This window comes from Ammodytes marinus (assembly GCF_949987685.1).
Source record: "Ammodytes marinus genome assembly, chromosome: 1".
Taxonomy (NCBI): domain Eukaryota; kingdom Metazoa; phylum Chordata; class Actinopteri; order Uranoscopiformes; family Ammodytidae; genus Ammodytes; species Ammodytes marinus.
This window is the reverse complement of record NC_137230.1, coordinates 22,631,389-22,656,796: the sequence shown is the minus strand read 5'-3', so window position 1 is coordinate 22,656,796 and position 25,408 is coordinate 22,631,389. Positions and strand designations below refer to the sequence as shown.

General features: G+C 41.0%; 2 protein-coding genes across 2 annotated transcripts; one reads left to right on the top strand and one right to left on the bottom strand.

The window, feature by feature from the left end:
- Positions 1-1,430: 1,430 nt before the first annotated feature.
- On the bottom strand, positions 1,431-5,898 carry LOC307253267 (potassium-transporting ATPase subunit beta-like; the record flags this gene model as incomplete). Its single annotated transcript, XM_080031236.1, has 7 exons — positions 1,431-1,589; positions 2,270-2,362; positions 3,244-3,306; positions 3,401-3,603; positions 3,733-3,846; positions 3,950-4,078; positions 5,787-5,898. 7 exons carry the CDS (start codon positions 5,896-5,898, stop codon positions 1,431-1,433), a joined length of 873 nt encoding a protein of 290 aa, XP_079887362.1.
- Positions 5,899-7,426: 1,528 nt separating this feature from the next.
- On the top strand, positions 7,427-24,782 carry grk1a (G protein-coupled receptor kinase 1 a; the record flags this gene model as incomplete). Its single annotated transcript, XM_080028597.1, has 7 exons — positions 7,427-8,131; positions 18,037-18,164; positions 18,702-18,859; positions 21,361-21,444; positions 22,054-22,178; positions 23,551-23,752; positions 24,490-24,782. Exons 1-7 carry the CDS (start codon positions 7,430-7,432, stop codon positions 24,780-24,782), a joined length of 1,692 nt encoding a protein of 563 aa, XP_079884723.1. The 5' UTR covers positions 7,427-7,429.
- Positions 24,783-25,408: the final 626 nt, after the last annotated feature.

The window sequence follows — 25,408 nt, the reverse complement described above, 5'->3', positions numbered from 1 at the left end:
TATCCATTTGATCAACATACACTCAACAAAAATATAAACGCAACACTTTTGTTTTTGCTCCCATTTTTCATGAGATGGACTTAAAGATCTAAAATTCATTCCAGATACACAATTGTACCATTTCTCTCAAACATTGTTCACAAATCTGTCTAAATGTGTGATAGTGAGCACTTCTGCTTTGCTGAGATAAACCATCCCACAATAAAAGGCCACCCTGAAATGTGCAGTTTTGTCTCACAGCAAAATGCCACAGATGCCACAAGCATTGAGGGAGCGTGCAATTGGCATGCTGACAGCAGGAATGTCAACCAGATCTGTTGCTCGTGCATTGAATGTTCATTTCTCCACCATAAGCCGTCTCCAGCAACTTCGCACAGCCATTGAAGAGGAGTGGACAGGCCACAATTCACAATCTGATAAACTCTATGCGAAGAAGATGTGTTGCACTGCATGAGGCAAATGGTGGTCACACCAGATACTGACTGGTTCTGAGTCCCCAGACCCCCAATAAAGCAAAAAATGCACATTTCAGAGTGGCCTTTTATTGTGGACAGTCTAAGGCACATCTATGCACTAATCATGATGTCAGATCAGCATCTTGATGTGGCACACCTGTGAGGTGGGATGGATTATCTCAGCAAAGCAGAAGTGCTCACTATCACACGTTTATATTTTTGTTGAGTGTATAAGTATCATGCATCACAATTATGTTTCTCAAGGAAACATCTCGAAGACACGTCTGTGTATGTGTGCAAAAATGCATGCGCACTTGTAGCCTACTGTGTAAGCTGATAACCCGCATACACAGTGCAGTCAGCAGTTTTGTGAGAAACCTCACCCCCATCATCATCCTATTAGCGAACGGTAGCTGCCGACCAATCTCGATTACTCTTCAGACTTGAATAGATATCCAGAGGAATACAACAGCTTCATATTTAATTTTTGTTGCACTAAAAATCTTGAGCCGGTAACTTTGACAAATACTTATTTTTATTCAGAACATTTTTTTTTCTAAAGATGCATTGGTTACATTTGTTAAGACGTTACGCCTCTGCAGTCTTTTTTGAAATCTCAAATCTAGTAGTTTCCCTCTGACATCCTCAGATTGTTGTGGTAACTGTCTTGAGAGAGAGAGAGAGAGAGAGAGAGAGAGAGTAGAGGAGGCATACATATAGAAGTTAAGTGTTGCTATCCTGCAACAGGTAACAATAAATTGGGTCATAGATTTTATTTCACGTTAAAATTTAGGCGACACACAGCACAGATTTACATGCAGGCCTATACTGTTGGGTTAAGTTTAATACATTAAAACAAGTGGTTTAAAGGTTGTTGAATACAAAATCACTATTGATCTGTCTTTGATACTGACACTTGAGTTGTTAAAATGTACTATATGATTATAGGATATCTGAGGAGCTCCTGCGTTTTCCTCATTTCATTGCCTTGAGGGAGAAGACCACTTTTCCCTCGTAGGGATCGTAGAAGTTCTCGTAGCTGATCTTGTCTGAGACCACTCTGCACTGGATCTTTGCTTTCTTTTCTTTGACCAAGCTGAACCGAACAGCCACCAATGGGTTGACGTAGGTGGGCTAAAGAAAAAAAGAGGAAGGAGGTAATGTAGAGTGTTGGTTACTGTTGTGTGTTGGATTTATTTTATTTTTTTATAAGCCATGTTGATAAAACTCCATTTTAACATTTTGGGAAATGGGCTTATTCACTTTCTGGACAAGAGTTATGTGAGGAAATTGATACCACTCTCCATCTGTTCTCTAATTACTGTATGCTGTAGCTAGCAGCCGGTTAGCTGTTAGCTGTAGCGGTTAGTTAAGAAGACTTAACTAGTGGGGAAACAGCTAGCCTGGCTCTGTCCAAAGAAAAGAAAATCCTCCTACCAGCACCTTTTAAATCTATCAAATTAACTCAGTATAGGCCTATCTTTACCTTGTCAACAAAAATGTTTTTACGATTTAAAGGTCCTTGCAGGCAGATTTTTTTATTTAATTTTTATTTATTTATTGCATTTTTTATATGCTTTATTGACAGATATAGAAACAGATTTTGAAGTGGGGAAGAGAGGGGAATGCACCACAAGTGTACACCACAAACAAATTAAATGTGAATTTCTTACTTGCTTTTTGCACATGGCCAGACTAACATAGGGGGTTATTGACCTCATGTTTGGGGTAGGCCTAATTCAGTTAGACAATTAGGGTTTATTTAGGGTAATGCACCATATATGAAACAGTGGCTGTGTGATTTTCTTGCTCACCTGTGCCAGTTTTCCATAGTAAGGGAAGTAAGAGAGATCTATAATTCCCCCTTCAGGAAAATACTCCATCTTGTCCACGTTGTCTTGTCCATCCTAAACACACACACACAGGCACAAATAGACCCAGAATTGCATTACATTTAATGGGGCATCAATTTTGCTCATAAAGATCAGTTACTTCTGCCTATGAATTCAGTGTCTCGTTATCCTATAGGTGCTTGGTAATGTCTGAGATAAAAGATTTTGGCATGCGGATTACATATTTATAACAGAGAGTCTGTGATACAAACTGGAGTGCTCGACAATGAATGAAAAGGGTTTTTTTTACCAGGCAATGGGACTAATAGAATGAATGAAAATGTTTGCATTATGGTAAATGTAGGATCAAGTGTTTTTAGAGCACAGTCGGACTAAAGTCAGCATGTACTCGGCACAGTCTAATACAGTGGTTTTCAAACTGTGGGGCGCGGGGTTATGGCAGGGGGGGCGCAGATGAATATGTGAAAAAATAAAAAAAATAAAAATAAATTGAGTTTGTGTTTTTTATATTAACATCACTGCATAGCTGGACAAGAGTTATTCTGCTTCGTTCCTCTCACTGCATTTAAATGCATTCACTATATTACAGAGACATAGGTCTTGTTAAAGAAAAAGAGCACCAGGCCCAACCTGGACCCTGCATACATTTTTTTATTTTAAATTAATATTTTTATGGAAAATCCATGTGTCTTTCTTCAATAGCTTCTAATTCGTCCGACCCAGTGTCTCCAAATTATTTGTTCACACAAAATTCCTCATATTAAGCCTCTTAATTTTCCTCTCAAAGTGCACCAGATTCATGTATTTCACTTTAAAAAGGTGAAAAAAAATCTGAAATCCGCTGAAATTTGTTCTCTGAGGGGGGGCTCACTCTCTCACATTTTGAAAACCCCTGGTCTAATACATGCTGTTGGAATCAGTGAATTGTTGCTCACCAGTATGGTGCAGTTGACATATGGAGGCATGTCAGTGTGATTAGAGGGCAAGAACTCGATGATCTGCGGAGACAGACAGAAATCCTACCTTCAGTCAAAGCCATTTAATATGATTCAATTTGTATTATGTACTGCAAGAGACATGCTCCAAATGTACCCTGTTCATCTTAATGATGACACAAGGCATGGTGCAGTTGTAGCCAAAGGTCGGGTCCTCGAGTCCTGAACACGGTCCCAGCATGCTTTGCGTGAAGGGACAGGCCCACTTGGTGTGGTGAGGGGCAGTGAAGGTCTTCTGGATGAAGTACTGTCCCTTAGTGCAGTTAGCTTTACACTCGAGCTGCTTGGTGTCATTGTAGCCTGGAGAAGAGAGACACAAAGAATGATTTAGATGTCTTAGCTCTTTTTTTGGGGGGGATTTCTTTATTTAAAGAAAGTTTTATCTTGTTAAATGGTTGGGTCGCCTGAATGAATGCATAGGCTACTAACACTCCAGGAACTTGTGAAGGATTTTGGAATTCTTCATCCAGCACTCCTTGTCTGATGTGTTGTAGGAGATTTCAATGGCTTCCTCGACGTAGGTGTCCGGCCACACCATTACACCTTATTCGGACAGGTAAAAGGGAGAGATAGTTAAGAGCCACTGAGGTTTAATTTAAGTTGTCATTGTTTTAACTCCTCTTTCTAATTCATGTTGTTGTGTTACCCGGAGATTGTAGCCGGTCTTGATAGTCGGGGGCGTAGGGATCCAAGGTGTACATGAGCGTCCAGATGGCCAGAGAAAAGAGGGCCGTCATCACCACGTAGAAGGCCACATAATACAGACTGATGTACACTGTCAAGGAGAGAAATGTATTTTATTAACACACAGTCAGACTCACATGTTTATGGCTGCAGTGCCCCTCCGTGTGGTTACGAAGGTGTGTGGCTGCATTTGCTGAGGTCAAGGTGTCCTCTGTTGATATGAGCTCAATTTAATCTGATTGTAAGATCAAACAGAAGGGGAAGGACTCTGAAAAAAGAAAATAAAAAACTGCTTATCACAACAGCGACAGCTTATCTCTCTCTGTCCACATGCTGCAAACATAAATGTGGCTCTAGTGATATTAAAAAGGACAAACAAAAGTCACACAGACAGATGATGAAGTACATGACACAACACAACAGCATGTATGTGGTGCAGCATTTAGTAACTAAGTATGTTTACTTTCCAGTTATACTTTCCAGTTATATAAAGTTTACATTTTATAAACAAAACAGGTCTTAAAACATAGAATGTTATGGATTAAACATTCTTACAATAACAATATATTAACATCAAACAGCTACAACATTGTGTGTGACAAGTTCTTTACTTTTACATAAATGTATTCATTAACTTTGAAAGCAATACGTTAACTTGTAATAGTATTTATCCTTAAGTAACGCTTCTTGGTAAATGGACTGCACTTATATAGCGCTTTTTTCCAAAGCACTTTCAATAGTTTGTTTTCATTCACACAACGATAGCAGCTGCTGCCATTCAGGTTGAAATTTAACCATCAGGAGCAATTTGGGGTTCAGTGTCTTGCCCAGCAAGACTTCGACATGTGACAGGAGGCGGGGGATCGAACCACCAACCCTGCATCAGTGTACGACTGCGTATACCTTCTTAGCCACAGCCGAACATTGAAAGAGTTATGGGTTATTTGAATCTTTCTTCTTGTACTGTGATAAATCAAGCTCAGCAAAGAAGCATTGTCAGACACAAAAATTAAAAAGAAAGGTTATAACTTTGGTAAATACCTACCTAATATGGCTTATTATACATTAGTATGAGGCGGTCACTTCAGGGTCAGCATGGGCAGCAGAAATAACTCCATAGATCAATAATTCTCAGATGTACATAAGGGTATGAGCATTGATCTGAAAGTATCTTTTAACTTTCATCTTTTAAATTCTTCAGTTAAATAATTGGACGGACATTGGCTAGTTTGGAGGGCAATCTCAGTCTTTCCAGATGGACAAAATAATTTAAACCCGATTGGCGAAGTTCACAGTGCTTAAAGGCCTACTTCACCAGTGGGAATATGAAGGTGTATTGAACTCTGAGATCCTATATAGTATAAATGTGCAAGCATTTTAGAAATCGGTTCATCCTAGCCTGAGAAAAGGCAGAAAGAGTGTTTTATGGTCTCAATGTCTAACTCTACAATTTGCCCACTTGTAATTTTTGCACATTTATACTACATAGGATCTCAGAGTTCAATACACCTTCATATTCCCACTGGTGAAGTAGGCCTTTAATGTTTTGTTGTTTGAAGTTATATTATGAAATGTAATTTGGAATGCCCTCATAAGTGGTGAATGAACGACCCTTATCAGGACATTTTCTTACAGTACAGCCTAAAATATTACAGAATTATTTGAATAATACCTTGAGTAGTGGCATGAACTTGACTTGACTGTATAGTAAAAGGTGTTTCTGCTCCCCCTCTGTATATTCCCATGCTTGACTTAACGTTGCAAGAGAGAGGTTAATGCATGTATTATTTAATTCCTACCCCATTTCTCTGGTGTTCTCCCCATAAACGTCCCATTTTCGGAGTTCCAGACAAAACGGCCAAAGTCTTCACACCGCTGCCCACAGTTCCTCTTCTCCTTCAGTGTGGCCATGATGAAGCTCTGAGACAAACAGGATCCACTACAAACTGTTTCTGTCCTTTACTCAACTCTACCTTTTTACTTCAATACTTCTCTCCCTCACTCAAGATACAAACAGTTATGCTTCTTTGTCGCCTGTCTCATTCTCTTTTAGAGTAGAAGCTCAAATTCACTCCACAGTGTGATGTGTGTGTTATCTCTGATTCACTATTTATAAGTCTAAGATAAGGTTGGGCTTGCTTCCGGTAGGGAGGCTGGGGTAGGCCTGTAACGTAGAAACAGGTGAATTTCCTTATACTGCAACAACGTCCTTTACTCCTAAGAGAAACCTCAGGATCACCTTGAACAGCCAGGAAGCTTGATTAGTAATGATGGCAGTCAAGGTGAATGACTGCATACAATCGGCACGCTGAAATGTAAAAAACAGGGTTCGGTACCTGCAAAAAACCCAATTTAGGCTCAGAATAATGAAGCTTACTTTTCCTAAAGAAGTAATTATAGAAAATCTAAAGCTTGCATAGGTCTACTGTAGCATTGCTATCCCAAATTAGATCAGTGTTAATAATTCAACACTGAATTAAGTGAAAATAAAAAAAGTTTGCAGAGCCAAGGGAGATATCTACAATTGACATGTTTCATCCCACCAACTGCCGAAAATGGAAATGTATTTGATTTACAGTGATTAAAAGAAAAAAACAATCAAATTGAATGAGTTGGAACCAATTAATGTTTGGCATATTTATCTATTTACACGTAGCAGTTTTGCTAGTTGCAGGGTTTACGAATGAATGAATGTTTCCTTCTGGTAAAGGGTCATTGTAGTAAGACCAAAAAAGTCTAAGACCAGGACTCTGCATGAGGAACTTTCTAAATGGACTTCACCTCACGTATTATTTTCCCAAGTGCTTTACATAGTCTCATTCACCCATTCCCACACACACTACTACACACAGGGTGCAAGCTAACCATCAGGAGCAATTTGGTGTCCAAAGTCTTGCCCAGGGACACTTCTACATGGGGCAAGAGGTGGGGATCGAACCGGCAACCCTGCAATCAGTGGACGACTTCTCTAACTTAGCCACATCCACCCCACCTCTCTGCATTGTTCTCATTAATATCCCACTTCATGCATGCTACAGTTTTCCCTCCTCTCCCTCTCGTTTCCCCTCTTTGTCTCTCCTATCCATCATAGTTCCTACATCCTTGCCATCCTTGCCATCCTTGCTTCACTCTTTCTATTGAGGGGTTAGCACAGGATCAGCATTACATACAGTGTGGATAAATCCCTTTGGGGGATGAAGGTGATGAGTCAGGTGGATCTGCATCATGTGTGAGAGGGAGAGAAGGGTTTAGAGATAGGCTCGTTGAGGGAAACCCTGTGGCAGACAGTCAATGGATGATATTCTCTGCATCTGAAACCCTGAAGGAAGAGGAAATCCACATTCTTATCTGGAAATTAGCACTCTTGGCACTAATTTCCAGATATTAATCCCCTGTTGCTTTTGCTGCATCTTGCTCTCCATACTTTTTCACCTGTGTCACCATGGATATTGGTGGCCTGACGACGGTGGTGGCCAACTCTGCCTATATCTCAGCCCGTGGGAGCGTGGATGGCACTAACAACCCCGCATCTAGCCGAGACAAGAAGTACCGCTTGCTCCTAAAGCTGCCCCACATCACGGTTTGCGAGGGCCTGTGGGAGACGTTAGACCTGTGCTACAACACAGTCTGTGTGGAGCAGCCCATTGGCAAACGTCTCTTTCAGGACTATTTGGACTCCAACAATGAGTATAAAGGACCCTGCCGCCTGTGGAAGGATATTGAGGAATACAACATGGCGGAAGAAGAAGAACGAGTCAAGAAAGCAAGCAAGATCTTGTCCCGGTACATGGGGCCTGGTGCCAAGTATTTCTGCCCCTTCCTGCCAGAGAACATTATCACAAAGGTCAAAGAGAAACAACAAGAGGCCGGGGATGATCTTTTCAATGAGACCATGGACAACGTGATGGACTTTCTCAAGGAAGGGCCATACACTTTCTTCCTGGAGAACATGTATCTAAAAAGGTTTCTTCAGTGGAAGTGGTTAGAGATGCAGCCCGTGGGAGAGGACTGGTTCCTGGAGTTCCGTGTGTTAGGGAAAGGGGGCTTTGGGGAAGTGTCTGCCTGTCAGATGAAGGCCACAGGGAAACTGTACGCCTGCAAAAAGCTCAACAAGAGGAGGCTGAAGAAGAGAAAAGGCTATGAGGTGAGGAACTGGATGATACAACAAGTCCTACCTCATCAGAGAGAGAGAGAGAGAGAGTGAATTTCTGTAGATGCAACACATGCTACCAAGTGTGTAATCCTCCCTTCTAAACAACTTGGATGGAGCCTTACCGCAGGCATGTGATTTGGCTTATATAAATGAATTCCTCTAGCATTAGAACATTTTGATCCCCTTATAAAGTTCCATGTTTATATTTGGAGTAGCTAGATTAAACAAAATGTTTAAAATATCCGTTCTGTTTAACTCTCTAGACAGTATTTTCTTTACACTAATTTTGCTACACCACAATATGCTGGTTGGCTTTGAATAAGCCTACTTTTTGGTTGTGGACAAACGAGCTTTGTTTTAATGCAATTGTGTATCTCATTTGGAAATATATTTGCCCACACACAATGTGAATTGTAGAGCTTCCAACCATCATATGACACCCTCTTAGAGCAGAGTGCTGAAACTACATGTCATGTCACATTATATGCAACACTTGTTTTAATGTACAAGCCAAATACCCGCTTAATTATATTGTTCTACGACTCAATGACTTTTAATAGTAATAAATGCAAAGAAAGAGTTTATTAAAAAGGAATCTAAATGCCTTGTAGTGCAGTGGAACTGCTTGGATGTGGCTTAGTATTTATTTGATAAGCTAGAACATTTACACAAGATGATTTCAAGGTCATTTATTACATCAGATTTATATTATATATATTATATAAAAAATGTTAGAGGTTAAAAGCAAGGGTGGAAAGGTGCTTTTTGAGGGCGTTTTTTTTATTTATTTTTTGCATTTTTATGCTTTATTGATAGTGTAGAGACAGAGTTGAAATGGGGCAGAGAGGGGAGTGACATGCAGAGAACGACCGCGGGCTGGAATAGAACCCGGGTCCGCTGCTGGCCGAGGCCCATGGGGGGGACACCCTACCAACTGAGCTAAGGGCGCCCCTTTGAGGGCTGTTTTGAAGGGTGAAAGCATGTTGGTATTTCGGATTTGGTTGGGGAGGGCGTTCCAGAGGGAGAGGGCGGCTGCAGCAAAGGCTCTGTCTCCCCAGGTCCGGAGCTTTACTTTACCTGGTCCTGAAAGGATGGAGGAGGTTGGCATCAGTGGACCTGAGGCGACGGGTAAGGGTACGGCTGTGGAGAAGGTCAGAAAGGTAGGGAAGGGCCAGGTAGTTGAGGAAGTATTTTGAAATAAATCTGGTATTTGATGATTAAGTAGATGTCTTGGAGGACAAGGGTGATGTGGTTAGAGGCAGGTGGAAGGGAGCATAAGGGTGGCAGAATTCTGAATATTGCCGTTTATTTAGGATGTAGTTTGATGAGCCATATAGGATGGAGTTATAGTTATCAGGTTGGGATGAAATGAATGCGTTGACCAGAGTTTTGGCGGCTGAGAGTGAAATAGTACAGCGGATAAGCTCACATTTGAATAACAATTGTGCACTTTTTGAGAAAAGCATGGAATTTCTAACATAGTTAGTACATACCATAAGGTGTATTTTAAGATGTGGAGGGAAGTCAGATTTTGCCTGTGACGGCCGTGAGACGCCAAATCCAAGATGGCCGACATTCCGCTGGGTATAATGTTCAAACTCTCATAATTTTGGAACCATACAATGTAATAAAACATATAAGATGTCATTTCCAACTAAAGTGGACATGCCCAATCATTTGGTGACACTTTTGAGATCACCAGTGTTTGAGGAAACATATTTAGGTCAAGGTCAAGGTAAGAATTAACCGATTTTGTCCGTAAATGCAAACTTTTGCCAGGTGGTGGCGCTACAGCAAATCTCTTAGGGTTACCAAAATCAACGTGGTTGGTCCTGTACATGTCATGAAGCTTCACAGAAAATGTGACATGATTCCCATTAAAACTGTTTGAGTTATCAAGGTCACAAGGACAGCCCACGTTATCGATGATCTGCCTTTCAGTTTGGAACCTTTAATTTAAATTGCTACACTGGTTGAGATATATAATAGGGAAATCATTTTCTTGCCCTTTTAAGAAATGATAATGATAAGTGAACAACCATGGTCTAATACTTCATAAAAATGATTGAAGAAAAAAATCTTACTGTTATGCCCTAATCTTGGGGTTGGAGAACACAACCTAAAATAAGTTATTTCCACAAATTAAGAAGCAAACAGAGATGTACGTATAAAAGTAGGGGAAGGTGGGGTGATTTGTGCAACTTTTTAATCAAAGTGATTTTAAAGTGAGGCCTTGACAGTTATGTCTCCAACTCAAATATGTACATATATTTCAGGATGTTGTGCATCCCTGGCAATAAAAACTTTGGATCTGGAATAAACTGTTTAAGAAATATAGCTTTCGGAAAAAAAGTTGTCTTGTCGCACAAATCACCCCACGTAGTGGGGTGATTTGTGCGTCATTGTGTCACAATGACAAAGTCACCATCATCATCTTTCTGGCCATCTGAACTCTCATCAGTGGTGTCGTTAAGTGGAATTGAGATGTCACTCTCTCCTGAGCTACTGTAGACTATCACTTTCTTTTGGTGACCAGCGTATACAGCCATGCCACTGGCACAACTCTCAGAAATGTACTTTGCACTAGTTGCTCCGTGCTTGTGGAACCAACTGCCACCTGACAAATGTGATTCCCCCTACATTTCTGCCTTTAAATCAAGGCTCAAAACCCATATGTACACCCTGGTGTTTCCTCCCCATTAACCTCTGCACTACTTACTTACCTCTGCACTACTATCTGTGTTTATGTGGATGTATGGGCTTTACGTCTTTTATTTTGGTTATTGTTATTTTACCTTCATTGTTTACCCACTGAATGCACTATGTACAGCACTTTGGACAGTGCAAACTGTCATAAATGTGCTTTTATAAATACATTTTACTTACTTACTTACTTATAACTCACCCAGGCCCTTGCGCACAAATCACCCCATCCCCAGAATTTTGGATAATAGGCATGATGCAGCAATTTAGGGTTGACATTGTGCTAACTATATAGACTCAAAGTGTAGCATACCAAAGCACTAAAACATGTGTCAAATGTTTTCAAACGTGTCTATAATTGTTCAGACACAATAATCAAAAAACCTTGATCATGGAAATTTTACTTTGAAAGGCAAAACACAGTTTTTTGAGCTTAAATGTGCTTATATCTTATTCCTTGTGTCTCCCTTCTTTACAGGATGAGTCAAATGGATGGCTCTTCTTAAATATGTGGTCACATTTCCAATTTCTTCCACGGTTTTCTAGAAACAAGGGGTTTTGCAACTTCCAAAATGCACAAATCACCCCACCTTCCCCTATTTACTTTACAAAACAGTGAACAGCTAAATTAAGCTCTGCTGATTCACCACTTCTACTTATACTAAGCTACTGTTTAGCAGGACAGCTAACAGTCTCCAGAACAGTAGCACAGTGCAGTGCACTTGAGTCCAGTTTTGGCACACTTGCATCGTCCAGTGCATCCTTTCTCACACCGACAGCAGATTAATTCATGGCATGACTTTGATGCTTCAGGAAGGGTGGTCCAAAGCAGCTGCCATCCAGTGGTTTCCTTTGTCCAGCCCCAGTCAGATGGGTCTGGCATCTCTGGATTCAGGACCAATGCCTGGTTCCAACAGTTAGCCTGGTAGCATGCACGTTTAATGTGCTGCCTGTGTTGGAGGAATGTTCTCTAGATTTCTAGACTTTTGTGTGAAAAGCCTTTTCCTAGCATCATTGACATCCATGCGCTCGCTAGTTCGGTCGTACATCAGCACTACAAATCGTTCAAGGTGTTTCATTGATTTTTGACTAGCCTCATTTTGCATACTGAGTAATTCGGTGAAAGCATCATTCACCTCGGGGAAAGATTTCCATGTTTCCCAGGCCGTTTTCTTCCCTCTACCTGCGAAAGCGGATACAGTGTCACATCCGGTGAAAGCGTGGAATACTGGAAGAGTCAGACACTGGGTTGGATTCATTGTGTTGACAATTTCATGAACGGCTATGTAGCGAAAGCTTGATCCAACCCCGAAGGCCACCCACAGCTCATCAGGAGCTATCTTTCTGAATGAAGCCACAGCCAGTACCACAACGTCAGTATCTACTGTGCGTATGGTCACCTCCTTACACCCCTTTTGAACAGCATCTGCCACATGCAGAAGTAGGCGAGTGTCGGCCTCCTCTTGTGAACATGGGGCTAAGTAGGCAGAGTCCGACTCAGCAGGAGAGCAGAGGACTCCACTTCCGTCTGTCGCATATAGTTCCTTGCCTTCTGCTAGAGGAAGGTTGATCACTTCATGTGTGAGGAATGTGAACAATTCACTTTTGTTCTCATCACATCGAAGGAAGTCCCTCTAGTTCTTTGGCATGACAGTAGAAGGAGCCACCCTTTTCCTTGTGCCCTTTCCCCTCTTCTGTCTGGTTGAGGCTTTCAGGCTGGCAGGTAGGTATACATCCCAGACGAGGTCGATGCGACTGCTTTTTACCAGATGAGCAGAGATGTATGGTGCAAATATTCTTTCTCCATATTCTTTAAATGTCCTTGATGTTCCAGGATTTAACATTTGAACCACAACTGCACCATCGAAAATTGTTGCATCTGCCACAGGCACACATTTATTTTGAAGCAGGTCTGATTCCAGGCAGCAAAGTAAATCGGCTTTAACCCCAATGCGGAGTTTTCCTCCAGTTGACAGAGCTGGTGGGGCTGCCTGGTTTTCATGGGAGAAGAAATTTTCAATATCTCCATCTCGTGTTTGGCAGGAGATGTACAGCCGAGAAAAAAGACCACAATCACTTTTTAGAGCTGCAAGTTGTGCCTTCTGTTTTGACATCATTTTGACTGGTGGCCTACTGAACAGTGGCAGTTTGTTCTTCGGAATTGTTTGTGTGACCAGTGTTGTACGCTGTTCTAGCCTATCTGTCACAAACTTTGTATACTGCTCCTCACCAAGGGTCTCAATCCTTCTCACAGTTTCAGCTACTTGGGGGTCCATGATGTCCCTTGTGTCAATGACTTGTCGTGGCTCTGTTCTAAGAATGGATTCCCCATCTCTTCCAGCACATTCACGAGTGCCTTAACTTCCTTCAAGAAGGCAGCTTGTACTCCGGGTGTATGATCATGGTGATGGTGTCCAGTGCCACTAGCACCATGTTGCTGCTTTACTGTTTGCTGCTCAAATTCTGATGTGATCCTGGCGATTTCTGGCCCGGCTACCATCCAGCGTCGGAGTGCTCCTGGATTGCCAGTCAGTCCAATAGCCCCACCAGAACCTTTCGCCTTTGCATTGTTCTGCTCGTGACACTGGTCAAGTGCCATGCCAGAGAATTGGTTGCAGGTTTTGTGCACTACGGAATTTCCAGATGTGAATTCTGCTAGGACATCAGGATGTTTTTTGGCAAGAGTTATCATGTCACGGATGTGTACAGAAAGCCATCTAGAGTAGTGTGTGTGATCGAGGGAGAACATCCAGGGCATGATCTGCGTAAGGGACTCCACATAGAGCTGGAAGTTACCTTCTCGAAGTGATCTGATGTAACGCAGCATGAGAAGCTCCAACGACAGGGTCTTAAGCCAGTAGTCAAAGTGAACAGTGGTCTTTGCTCGCTGTATGCACCACTCCTCAAAAGGCAGACTATCAGATTGTATTTCATCAATATCATCAGATGTGCATTCTTTGGTGTAGGCTTGTTGTAAAAGTGTATACAGGCTTGCAGCTGTGACCTGGTGTGCATGGCGGGTCTTGGTGACATGGCCGACATTTATAAAGGACTTTGATGTTCCCGAACTTGCAATACCAGCCTGTACCAATGCATTTGTCCAGCCACTGTCTTCTAGCCAGTCTCCCAGCAACTTCAAAGTGGCCATCTCAATGTGTAGACCACCAAACATGATCACAAAGTGATCCTCTCCGTGAGTGGCTGGCCAGGTCCACTGAATTTCCTTAGCAAGTGCATACAGAGGTTGATCAGCAGCAAGGACAGGAATCTGACCTGGGTTCACATTCTGAACTGCCGCTCTTACAATGTCCATTGAGTGACACACCATTGCCACTGAGTGTGCGTTATCAAGAAACAGAGGAAGTAGTGAGTTGATTGCTGCAGGTGGACTGACTGCTTGGTGTGTGTCAGCGTGATAAGCAGACCACGATATCATGCCATCCATGGTAGAGTTTTCAACAGCTGTTTTGACTTTGTTGAGCCATGCATAGTCATCTTCTTTAGCAGCTGCAGTAACCAGGAGGTCAGAAGGTCTCACAGGACCTTGTACATTAGGGGCATTGAAGTCTTTTGTCTTGAAGGCAGCTGGTGGCACAAATGTGTAGGCTGATGGCAGAGGTGTCACTGATTTTGTGGAAGAGCCACCCTGATGAATCACTAATACACCACGATCAGTTCCTCCATTTGTGTGTGATGGATGCTGCATTAGTGAGATTCCAGTGCCATGGAAAGAATCTTTGGCTGTTGCAGAACTTGGATTGTGATCAATGTTGTCCACTGCTGCTGTTGTGAAAAGTCCATTACGCAACTTGGGTGGGCACACTACATCTTCCAACTTAAAGCGCTGGCATACACCATTTGCAATGTCTGATGAGACTTGCAACAGCCTGTCATAGGAAACACACAATCCCAGATTGAACAGTGTGACAATGAGCCCTCTGCTTCTTGTAACTGCATGTATCTTAAGGGACAGATAGAGTGGGAGGGGAGTTTCTTGGCTGCGGCAGTGACGTACTGAGCTTGGTGAATCCACATGCCGTGCATTCTTCACACTGTTAAACACCATTAATTGTGAGATTGCTAAGGCAGGTTGTGTGGTGGTTGTATGGACCAGCTGAGTCTGATGCTTGATGTTTGCCCCACCAAGTATCATGTTGACTAGAGCCAAAAGGGATGCTGGCACAGCCTCCTGCTGGCAGTTAGACTGGAATGTCCCATCAAAGCAGAATTTTGAGTCAAAGATCTCTTTGCGCACAACCTGTGCTGCCCGCATTAGGTGCATAGCATCGCTGTCATGATGACAGGCCATCAAGAGTGCTGGTCCAATGTCTTTCTCAAACAGTTGAGTTTTCTGATGCCGGCGGTTGACAGCAGTTGGCTGCTTGGGTGTCAGGGTTTGTTACTATGACAACAACTGAGAGGCAGATCATCGATAACGTGGGCTGTCCTTGTGACCTTGATAACTCAAACAGTTTTAATGGGAATCATGTCACATTTTCTGTGAAGCTTCATGACATGTACAGGACCAACCACGTTGATTTTGGTAACCCTAAGAGATTTGCTGTAGCGCCACCACCTGGCAAAAGTTCGCATTTACGGACAAAATTTGGTAAATTCTTACCTTGATCTTGACCTAAATATGTTTCCTCAAACACTGGTGATCTCAAAAGTGTCACCAAATGATTGGGCATGTCCACTTTAGTTGGAAATGACATCTTATATGTTTTATTACATTGTATGGTTCCAAAATTATGAGAGTTTAACCATTATACCCAGCGGAATGTCGGCCATCTTGGATTTGGCGTCTCACGGCCGTCACGGGCAAAATCTGACTTCCCTCCACATCTTAAAATACACCTTATGGCATGTACTAACTATGTTAGAAATTTCATGCTTTTCTCAAAAAGTGCACAATTGTTATGCTTATCCGCTGTACTAAAAGGGGGGGACGGAGACAAGTAATGTTCCTTAGATGGAAGAAGGATGTTTTGGTAATATGGTTTGCATGGGGGATGAATGAGAGGGTGGGGTCAAGGATGGTACCGGTAGCGGCCGAGAGTGGAGGGGTTGACAATAGATCCATCAATAGGGAAGTCCTGGGTGGAGCAGATGAGGGAGTTGATGATGGATTTCCGATTTATTTCAATTTAATTTAAAGAAGTTGTGTTGCATCCAAGTTTTGGAATCAGTGAGGCAAGTGCACACTAAGAAATCGAGGTACAGGAATGGTCCTAAAAGGGTACAAATGCTTTGTCCCCCCAGTGGTACCTTAGTAGGGTACAACACTGTACCTTAGACATTGGTACATATTTGTACCTTCTTGTCTGTAATGTACCCATTGGAAAGGTACAGTGAAAATGTGAATTCTGCAAGTTTTTTGCATTTCATATTAAGTAAAGCAGTAATCTTTAGATCAGAATAGACTAATTTATTTAATCTGTTGTCTGATTGGCCATGGTTACAGATATAATCGTCCAAACAAAGACAGTGAGGCGATAACTGCTTTACTTCATATGAAATGCAGAAAACTTGCAGAATTCTAATTTTCACTGTACGTTTCCAATGGGTACATTATTGTCACTAGGGTTACAGGAATGTTCTTTAGAGGTACATACAAGAAGGTACAAATATGTACCAATGCTTAAGGTACAGTGTTGTACCCTGCTAAGTTACCACTGGGGGAACAAAGCATGTGTACCCTTTTAGGTACAAGGATTTCTTAGTGTGTGGTGAGGGTGCAATGGGTGGCTGCAGAGATGGTCTTGGTGAAGAAGTAGATCTGAGTGTCATGGGAGTATCAGGGAGGCCATGTTGGTGGAGGATTTGTGGGAGTGGGAGGATTTTGGGGACCAAGTACAGAGCCCTGGGGGACACCATGAGTGAGTGGGGAAGAGGGGAATTTGCAGTTGTTGACTGTAACAAATTGGTGTCTGTCAGAGAGATGGGATATGAACCAGGTAAGAACGGTGCCAGTGATGCCAAGTGAGGACTCGAGGGAGGAGATGAGGATGGAGTGGTTGATGATATTGAAGGCGGCACTGAGCTCAAGTAGGATGAGGATGGAGAGGGAACCAGGGTCAGCAGAGAGAAAAATGCAATTTGTGACGCTTAAAAGAGCTGTTGTGGGTGCTGTGTCTGGAGCGGAAGCCGGATTAAAAAGGTTTGTAGAGGTTACTGCAGTCAAGGTGGGATTTTAACTGGAGGAGTTTATAACTGAGGTGATGAGGGGCAAGAGTGAGCGGAGACAGGCCATGGCTAGGGTGGAGGGGATGGTGTCCAGGATGCAGGTAGAAGTTTTCATGCCAGTGAGTATGGCAGAGATAGGTCTGCTCGGGTGATATCAGTGAAGTAGGAGAGTGGGTGAATGTCAGGATGGGATGGTGGAGGTTCTGGAGAAGTGACAGTGGTGGTGGAGGCGTTGGTCAGTTGGCTGTGTATAATGGCGATTTTTGTTTGGCGGTGTGAGAGAAAGGAGATGCATTTACTGACAGTGAAGGAGTTGGAGATGGTGTCCATATGTCTGAGAAGTTTGATTATGGTGGAAAACAGAGTTTTGGGGTTGTTGCTGCCTGATTGTATGACAGAGGAGTAGTAGGAGGAGGGTGTGCTGTTGAGAGCATCTTTGTAGAGCTGTTGGTGTTGTTTGTAGGCATCTTTGTCAGTAGTGCAATTTAACCCCTCCCCCCCCTCCCCTGACCTGTCTCCCCACTCAGTGACCTATGGTCTGTCGTACCCAATCACTTGATCTCTTGGCACTTCTTTATTTATTATATTATTTACTATTTACTAATTTTGCACTATATTATGTTGGTTTGCACTGTCTTGTCCTGTCTTGCACCTGTCCTGTTGTAAACTCCACTGTACCAAAACAAATTCCAAACATGTTTGACATGTCATGGCAAATAAAGACTTCTGATTCTGATTCTGATTCTGATCTGATTCTGATTCTGATTCTGATAGTGAGACCTGTTCTATTTGCAAGCCATTCAAATTGGCGGCCCTTGGATTTGAGGTGAAAGAGAGGAACAGTGGACCAGGGGGTGGAGTGAGTGAAAGGGACAATCTTATTTTTGTTTGGAGGGAGCTGATTGAGACAGGAGGAGAGGGTGTAGATTGTGCAAATAAATGATCTAAATGTACGGACAGGCATGTTTTGTGGGCTGTTAACACTGCTGTCCCTTACTATCCTGTAGGGGGCGATGGTGGAGAAGAGGATCCTGGCTCGAGTGCACAGCAGGTTCATCGTCACGTTGGCGTATGCTTTCCAGTCTAAAACAGAGTTGTGTCTCGTCATGACCCTCATGAATGGAGGAGACCTAAGGTTTGATCATTATGTCCCACGTGAATATTTCAATCTCTTCCTTTGATCCTATATTCTCTAAGGCCCTGCCAAACTGGATCCAATTTACACACTTGCAACCAGATATACAAATTAATATTGGAATATTGGGATCAGGCTATGCATTGATTTATATGTTGTGTAGACAGCTGCAGAATAAGTATTCAGATTCTTTACTTAAGTAAAAGAAACATCACCACTCTTTGAAAATATACCTACCACTAGAAATACTGAACTAGGCTAGAGTATGTAGGCCTAAGTATTAACAGCAAAATACTGTATACTTAAATTTTTCAAAAGTAAAAGTAGGCTACCAATTATAACCAGAACATGTATCCTAAAATGTCCACTTTTATGGTTTAATGGTGTTGATGCATTCTCCTGCTGATCCCATGTGTTTAAAAAAAGTTATTTAGCTGAAGAGGAGATCTTACCTCAACCAATAAAGGAACACTGACTTGGAACACAATGGGTTTTCTGAATGTCTTAATCCTGCACACTCCTCTCTATACCTCTCAGGTATCACATTTACAATGTGGACGAGGACAACCCGGGGCTGGAGGAGTCCCGTGCCTGCTTCTACGCAGCTCAGATCATCCAGGGCCTTGAGCACCTCCACAAGAAGAGAATCATCTACAGAGACCTCAAACCAGAGAATGTGCTGCTGGATAATCAAGGTCAGACACTGGTGTGAAAAAAAGTAAAGATTTCTTATGGTCTTTTGTGTTTGATCCCCCCTTTTTTGAAGAATACCCTTCACAGTAGTTGTGCTAATGGTTACTCAGTTGAAACTAACTGGAAGAATGCAACTTGTTTCCCCCTTTTGAGTCAATTCATACATTCAGGAAACCATGTTGCTCTGTCGGAGTACGATAATAAATAACAGAAGATTACTGACTGATGTCAAATTCATGGACTGTTATAATATTGAATAAAGACAACACATTGGGATTTCAGGAAATGTTCTTATTAACATTTATTTAGATGTAAGGATTGATACCACTCTTATTTTTGTCTGTCACATCTGTCATATGAAGTTTGAGCCAGGAGACCGTTAGCTTGGCCTAACGTTAGCATCAAGACCATGGACATATGATCAAGACTGGAAACAGGCTAGCCCAGTGCTTCTCAAATGGTGGGGCGCTCCAACTGGCCAAAAAAAAACAAAAAAAAAAAACATTTTTTTTTCTTTTTTTCAAGTGCTAGCAAGAGCGATGTGTGCTTGTGTATGGTCATATCCGCGCGAAAGGCCGCGATTTGCAGTAAATAAATGTCCACATGTGTCTCCAAGTGTCTCTGTAGGCTGTTTAAAAATAAATCAAGCAAGTAGACTAATAATAACATTAATGAATTATTGGTTATCGCATCACAGAAGGCATATTGGCCTATAATAATAAAAAAACACCACCTTAACTATATTTACATTTTAAATTTGTTTTGAATGAAATGCAAACCTCAGTGAATCATTTGCTCTTGTTTCTCTGTCCTGAGATTCACACAGACTGAGCAGTCTTGTTTAATTGTTACAAATTGAGCTAATAAACTGAACCTTGAATTTTTTTGCTGCACAAGTTATCTCAGCTAATTTTTGTATCTAATTTGGTAATAAGGTGATTGTATGCAGAATGCTCATGCAAGAAACTCATACAGTGGTTTTGTACAGATAAATAAATAAATAAACATTAGGAAGTTCTAAATCAGGGGTGTCCAAACTACGGCCCGCGGGCCAACTGCGGCCCGCGGCCCGCTTTTTATTGGCCCGCGGCCGATTTTAAGAATATAATGTAATATGGCCCTTTAAAAAAAAAAAAAAAAAAAAAATTTTTTTTTTTTTTTTTTGCATTTCTTAGTTAACCCACTAGTGCAGGGGTGTCAAACACTGATTGATTGGCCTGTGGCACATTTTAAAAATATAATGTAATATGGCGCTTTTAATTTTTAAATAATTTAAATGCACTCATTATATTACAGAGAAATATGTCCCATAAAAGAAAAAGAGCCCATCCCAGAGGACCCTGCATAATATTTTATTTTAAATTAATATTATTATGGAAAATCTATGTCCTTCTCCAATAGCTTCTAATTCATCTGACACAGTGTCTCCATTTTTTTTTCATACAAAATTAATACTTAAAACTTAATTTCCCTCTCAAAGTGCACCAGATTCATGCATTTCACTTTAAAAACGTAAAAAAATCTCCCGGGGGGGCATACCCCCGGACCCCCCTGGGAGGGTCGAGACCTCGGCTGGATACTATTTTCACCCTGCTGGATATTGGACGCAAAGGCAGAAAACACTGGATGTATCATTGGCATATAAGCAAGAGGGGAAATGTGTCTGTTTAATGTGCAAGGAAAGTGTTACCGTGAAGAAGGATTACAATTTACGAAGACACTATGAAACTAAACATCAGAGCAGCTACATGTCCTGATAAATGTGTTATTTTTGCAAAGTGGCCCGGCCCTTCGTAGATTTTTCTGTATGTGGCCCTCAGTGAAAAAAGTTTGGACACCCCTGTTCTAAATAGTATTTCAATTTAGGGGGGCGCAAAAACATTTCTGTCCCCTTGGGGGGGCATGACAGAAAATAATTGAGAACCACTGGGCTAGCCTTTAGCTCCGTCGCAGGGTAAAACATTTTTTTACTACTAAGCAACTCAAAACGCTAATGAGTTAACATTTAATATATTTATATATATATATAATTTTATATCTTATGTAAAATATATGTAACACAAATCTAAGTGTACAATTGAAATGACAAGCTGTAGTTTTAGAGGGTCACTTTCTGCTGTTTGCCCCAGTCTACTATATGCTAACATTCGCTCAGCTAACTGTCTCGGCTCGTCTTACATGTTAGTGCAAGAAAAGCTAATAAGTGTATTTCCCAAAATGTCGAACTATTCCTTTAAAACAATTACATACAAACCCCCAACTAGATCTATTAATTTGTCTTTTTCACACGCACGCACGCGCGCACACACACACACACACACACACACACACACACACACACACCACGGTACTCCTGGCACAAAGGACTTCTGGCACAAAGGACTTCTTTCTTCCAGTTATCACCCTACTGCAGGTGAACGAGTCAGAGACGCAATATGGGGGTCAAAATTCCCATCTGTGACGTGCATAGCTCTTGACATTGCCCTGGTGTTTGTTCTCACAGGTAACGTCCGTATCTCTGACCTTGGTCTGGCTGTGGAGCTGGCTGAGGATCAGCTCAAAACCAAGGGCTATGCTGGAACTCCAGGTACGGACCAAAGAAACTGACAATTACATGGTGGTAGTAGTACCTTAGCCTAAGATTGGTTTACAAAACAAAACCACAGAAGACAGTATTTATCATTGTCACTCTGTCATGAATACATAACATTAAGCTTGCTCCAAGGTACACCACATGCTGCAGTGCGTACAGGATGTACAGCTGTCAATGCCTTTTCAATCAGTTTAACCTGAATGACTGGACAGAAACCGTCCTCCCACTTAATTGTAATAGAGTATTATGTATACATAGAGAAAGTGTCTGCATTAAAATGTAATCCATGCTTATGTCAGCTTAAATATATGATACGAACACAGTATACTGTATGCATACATATATAAAAAAGTAGTCTTTTTTATGTTAGATCTATTAAGCAGTTTAAACAATCGACCACCGCCACCATGTACCTGCTGTATCTGAATTATTTTACATTGAATTTGTATTAATTTTCTATTGACTTTGAACTGTATGTTAATTATTTGCGATTGATATATGTTTATTTGTATCATTTATGTGTATGAAATTGTAAAATTTGAAATTTAATAAGTACATTTTTCTTTGCCATTGAAAATATGACCTCTCTTCTGTCACCTGCAGGTTTCATGGCTCCAGAGCTGCTGAGAGGAGAGGACTATGACTTCTCTGTTGATTATTTCTCTCTGGGGGTCACCCTGTATGAGTTTATGGCCGCCAAAGGCCCCTTCAGGACCCGAGGAGAGAAGGTATAACACTGTGCATGAGCTTTTCTATTCTCCTAATTCATGTTTTGAGCTGTTTTTTTTCTTCTTCTTCTTTTTTTGTGTGCTTTCTTAGGCTCCATTTTCTAAGCACTTACCTTTTTCTGTTGTGTGATGTTTAAAATTAAACTTTTTCTAAACCTCTGTAATAAAACAGGAACTGTTTTATTTAATATTCAATTGCTCAACTATGCCCACTTGTGGCCTGATACTGATACTGTTGTTAAACCACACTTAAAAGAAGTGATTGTCTTTTTAAAAAAACAGTAAAATTAGCAAAAATGACTCTTTAAAACTATGACATTATAGTTTTACTTCAGTACCGGTAAAACTTCACAGGTATGAAATGCTAAATGCACTTAACGTATCAAAATTAGTTGCTGGTAGCTGGAAGTACATTTACTTTAATAGAGGCAAAACAAAAGTAGAGTTTTTTGCCTTTAACATGTTTTGGTTACCTCTTTTAAATGTATACAAACAAAACATATATATAAAGACTCAATACTTTAAAAAAGTCAATCAATTTCTTAAATGAGTCAAATGACATATTGGATGATTAATTGGCAACTATAAGACATTTTTTGTACAAATTAAACAACATTTTGTGGTTTCAGCGTATTCAAAGTGAGGATTTGCTGATTTTCCTTTTTAAAATTTAAATTATTTTAAAAATTGTTGTGTTGTTTTTATGGTTGTTTTTGTAAAGATTTTTCTGAATTGATTGCTTTTCATTTTTATACTTAAAGGTGCTTTAAGCGGAATGGTTCTTTTAGCTAACTTCCTGTCAGTTACTGCAGTTAGCAGTCCCCTCGCTCATCCCTACGTCACCACATTAATGCACTGCGGTCTTCAAGCAATAAGTTATCTAGCATCATCTCAGATCCATAAGTGTGATAAAACATGATAAAAACCATCAAAACAGACGTAGGGAAGGATTTTTACCTGCTCCGCCATTGTAGGCGCATACACATTCACCCATCTGTTGCTCTGGCGTGCACCGGCAGTGAGACCATGGAGTGTATGTAATATTATGAGTGAGACGATTGGCGTTTTGTGGCGTTCTCTCTTCTAATTGGATAAAAAATTTGGGATACTAAAATAAGTTTATTTGCCGATTACACAAAGCAGCTGACTGAGAGATCGGCTTTATGAAACGCGCACATTATGTAGGCTAAGTGATCACTGCATGAATAAAGAGCGATTTTACACTTATGTTAACATAAATAAACCGCTTACTTCACCTTTAATTATTTGTATATTTTTCTGATTGAACCTTTTGTATTTTTTTTTACTTAAGTGACTAATTTAGTTTTAAATAAGAAATACAACTTAGTACTGCTCTTGGTACCGCTTGAAGGTGGAGAACAAGGTGTTGAAGAAGCGGGTACTGAATGATCAGGTAACCTATCCGGAGCAGTTCAGTGAGAGCGGCCGCTCCATCTGTGAAGGTCTGCTGCACAAAGAAGTCGGCCACAGGCTCGGCTTCAGGAACGCAACGTGTGACGAGCTCAGGACGCATCCCTTCTTCAGCCAGATCAACTGGAGGAAACTCAACGCAGGTGTGAGTACTGCAGAAACAAATATGGAGTCACAGACTTTGGTCTGTTTACATAATGCTACACTAGCACACACCATTTTATTTATTTTCCCCTTACAAAGTAAGTCTTTGAAAGTTTTCCATTATTTTGGACTGCTTACGTATTTTGTTGCTACAGTATGTGATTACATTTTTAACCTTTTTTTCTGAATTTAACCTTTTATTAATGGGACATGTTATGGTTTCCTTGATCACATGTACTTGTAAACATATACACTTTATTAGCAATGTTGACTGAGGTGTTAAAGGCCCTGAAATCATATTTTATGATTCAGCAGTTTCTTACTTTGAGAGCTGAGGTCCTACTGTCCATGAACACAACATTTTCTGCCACAGTTTGTTAGGTTTGAGCTTTTTCACAAGATACTTCTTGACTTGGTAATTGACAAAAAATTCAACTACCTTGTAGTGTATTTTGACCCATTCTGTAATGCCCCTGATGAAGCCCCTCTGCTAAACTGCACACTCCTCCTGTGAGTTATTGTTTTTTTGTTGTGTGTTTTTATTCACACAATCCTTTCTGACTCAAATCAATATGCAGGGTGCTCAAAAAAAAAACATTGAGGGTGATGAGCTGTTTGTGGCATCTTAAAGCTTTTACTATCAGGCTGGGGGACTTAGATCATGATAGAGAGAGTATTTAATAGAAGATTAAATGATAAATCACAGAATACAGTGCTTTGTTGTGTGTCTCATCAGGGATCCTTCCACCGCCTTTCGTGCCGGACTCCAAGACGGTTTATGCCAAGGACATAGACGCTGTCGGGGCCTTCTCAACGGTCAAAGGCGTGCAGGTGGAAGACAAGGACAAGGTGTTTTTTGATGAGTTTGCCTCGGGGAACATGTCTATCCCCTGGCAGGAAGAGATGATTGAGACAGGGATCTACGGCGAGCTCACAGTCTGGGGATCAAACGCTACTTTGCCCGATGACCTGCGGCGTGAATCCATTCTGGAGCAGCCGCCCAAGTCCTCCACATGCACAGTGACGTAGGAGGGCAATGGAGAAAGGATGACTTACCATGAACTATTATGTCCATTAGTGTAGCAGTCGGTCAAAGTCTATTTTTTTAGTGCTTTTCAGGACAGGATAGTGGTGTATTTGAAAGGGAAATTATATTATGGATGAAAGTATTTCTTTTTTACCAACACTGTAGCTCTATATTATAAATAGATACTCACAATATCCCCTACTATTTTTCTCTATTTTTCCCTTATTGTTATAATTGTTTTGCAGATCCAGAAGTGTCAATAAGCGTGGAATCATCTCCTACAGAGATGTTTCTGAATTTGAATACAGATTTGCGCCGTTAAAGTCAGCATGTTCTTTGTGTGTGACTGACACATCTTCCCCCACCTCCAGCAGAGTTTCATCCTATAGATTCTCATTGTATAATTTGTTAATTCTTTAGTCTATAAAATATCACAACATAATGAAAAGTTCTACTGTAACATATTTTTAAATCTAACTTGATGTCTTTATTGCTTGTTTTGTCTGACCAACAATAAAAAAATATATACAGTATATTAATTTTATAATCATACGAGAAAGAAAAGATATTGAAATGAAAAACGACTGAAATTATTAATTAATAATCAGAATACATTAAGTTCTTCTAT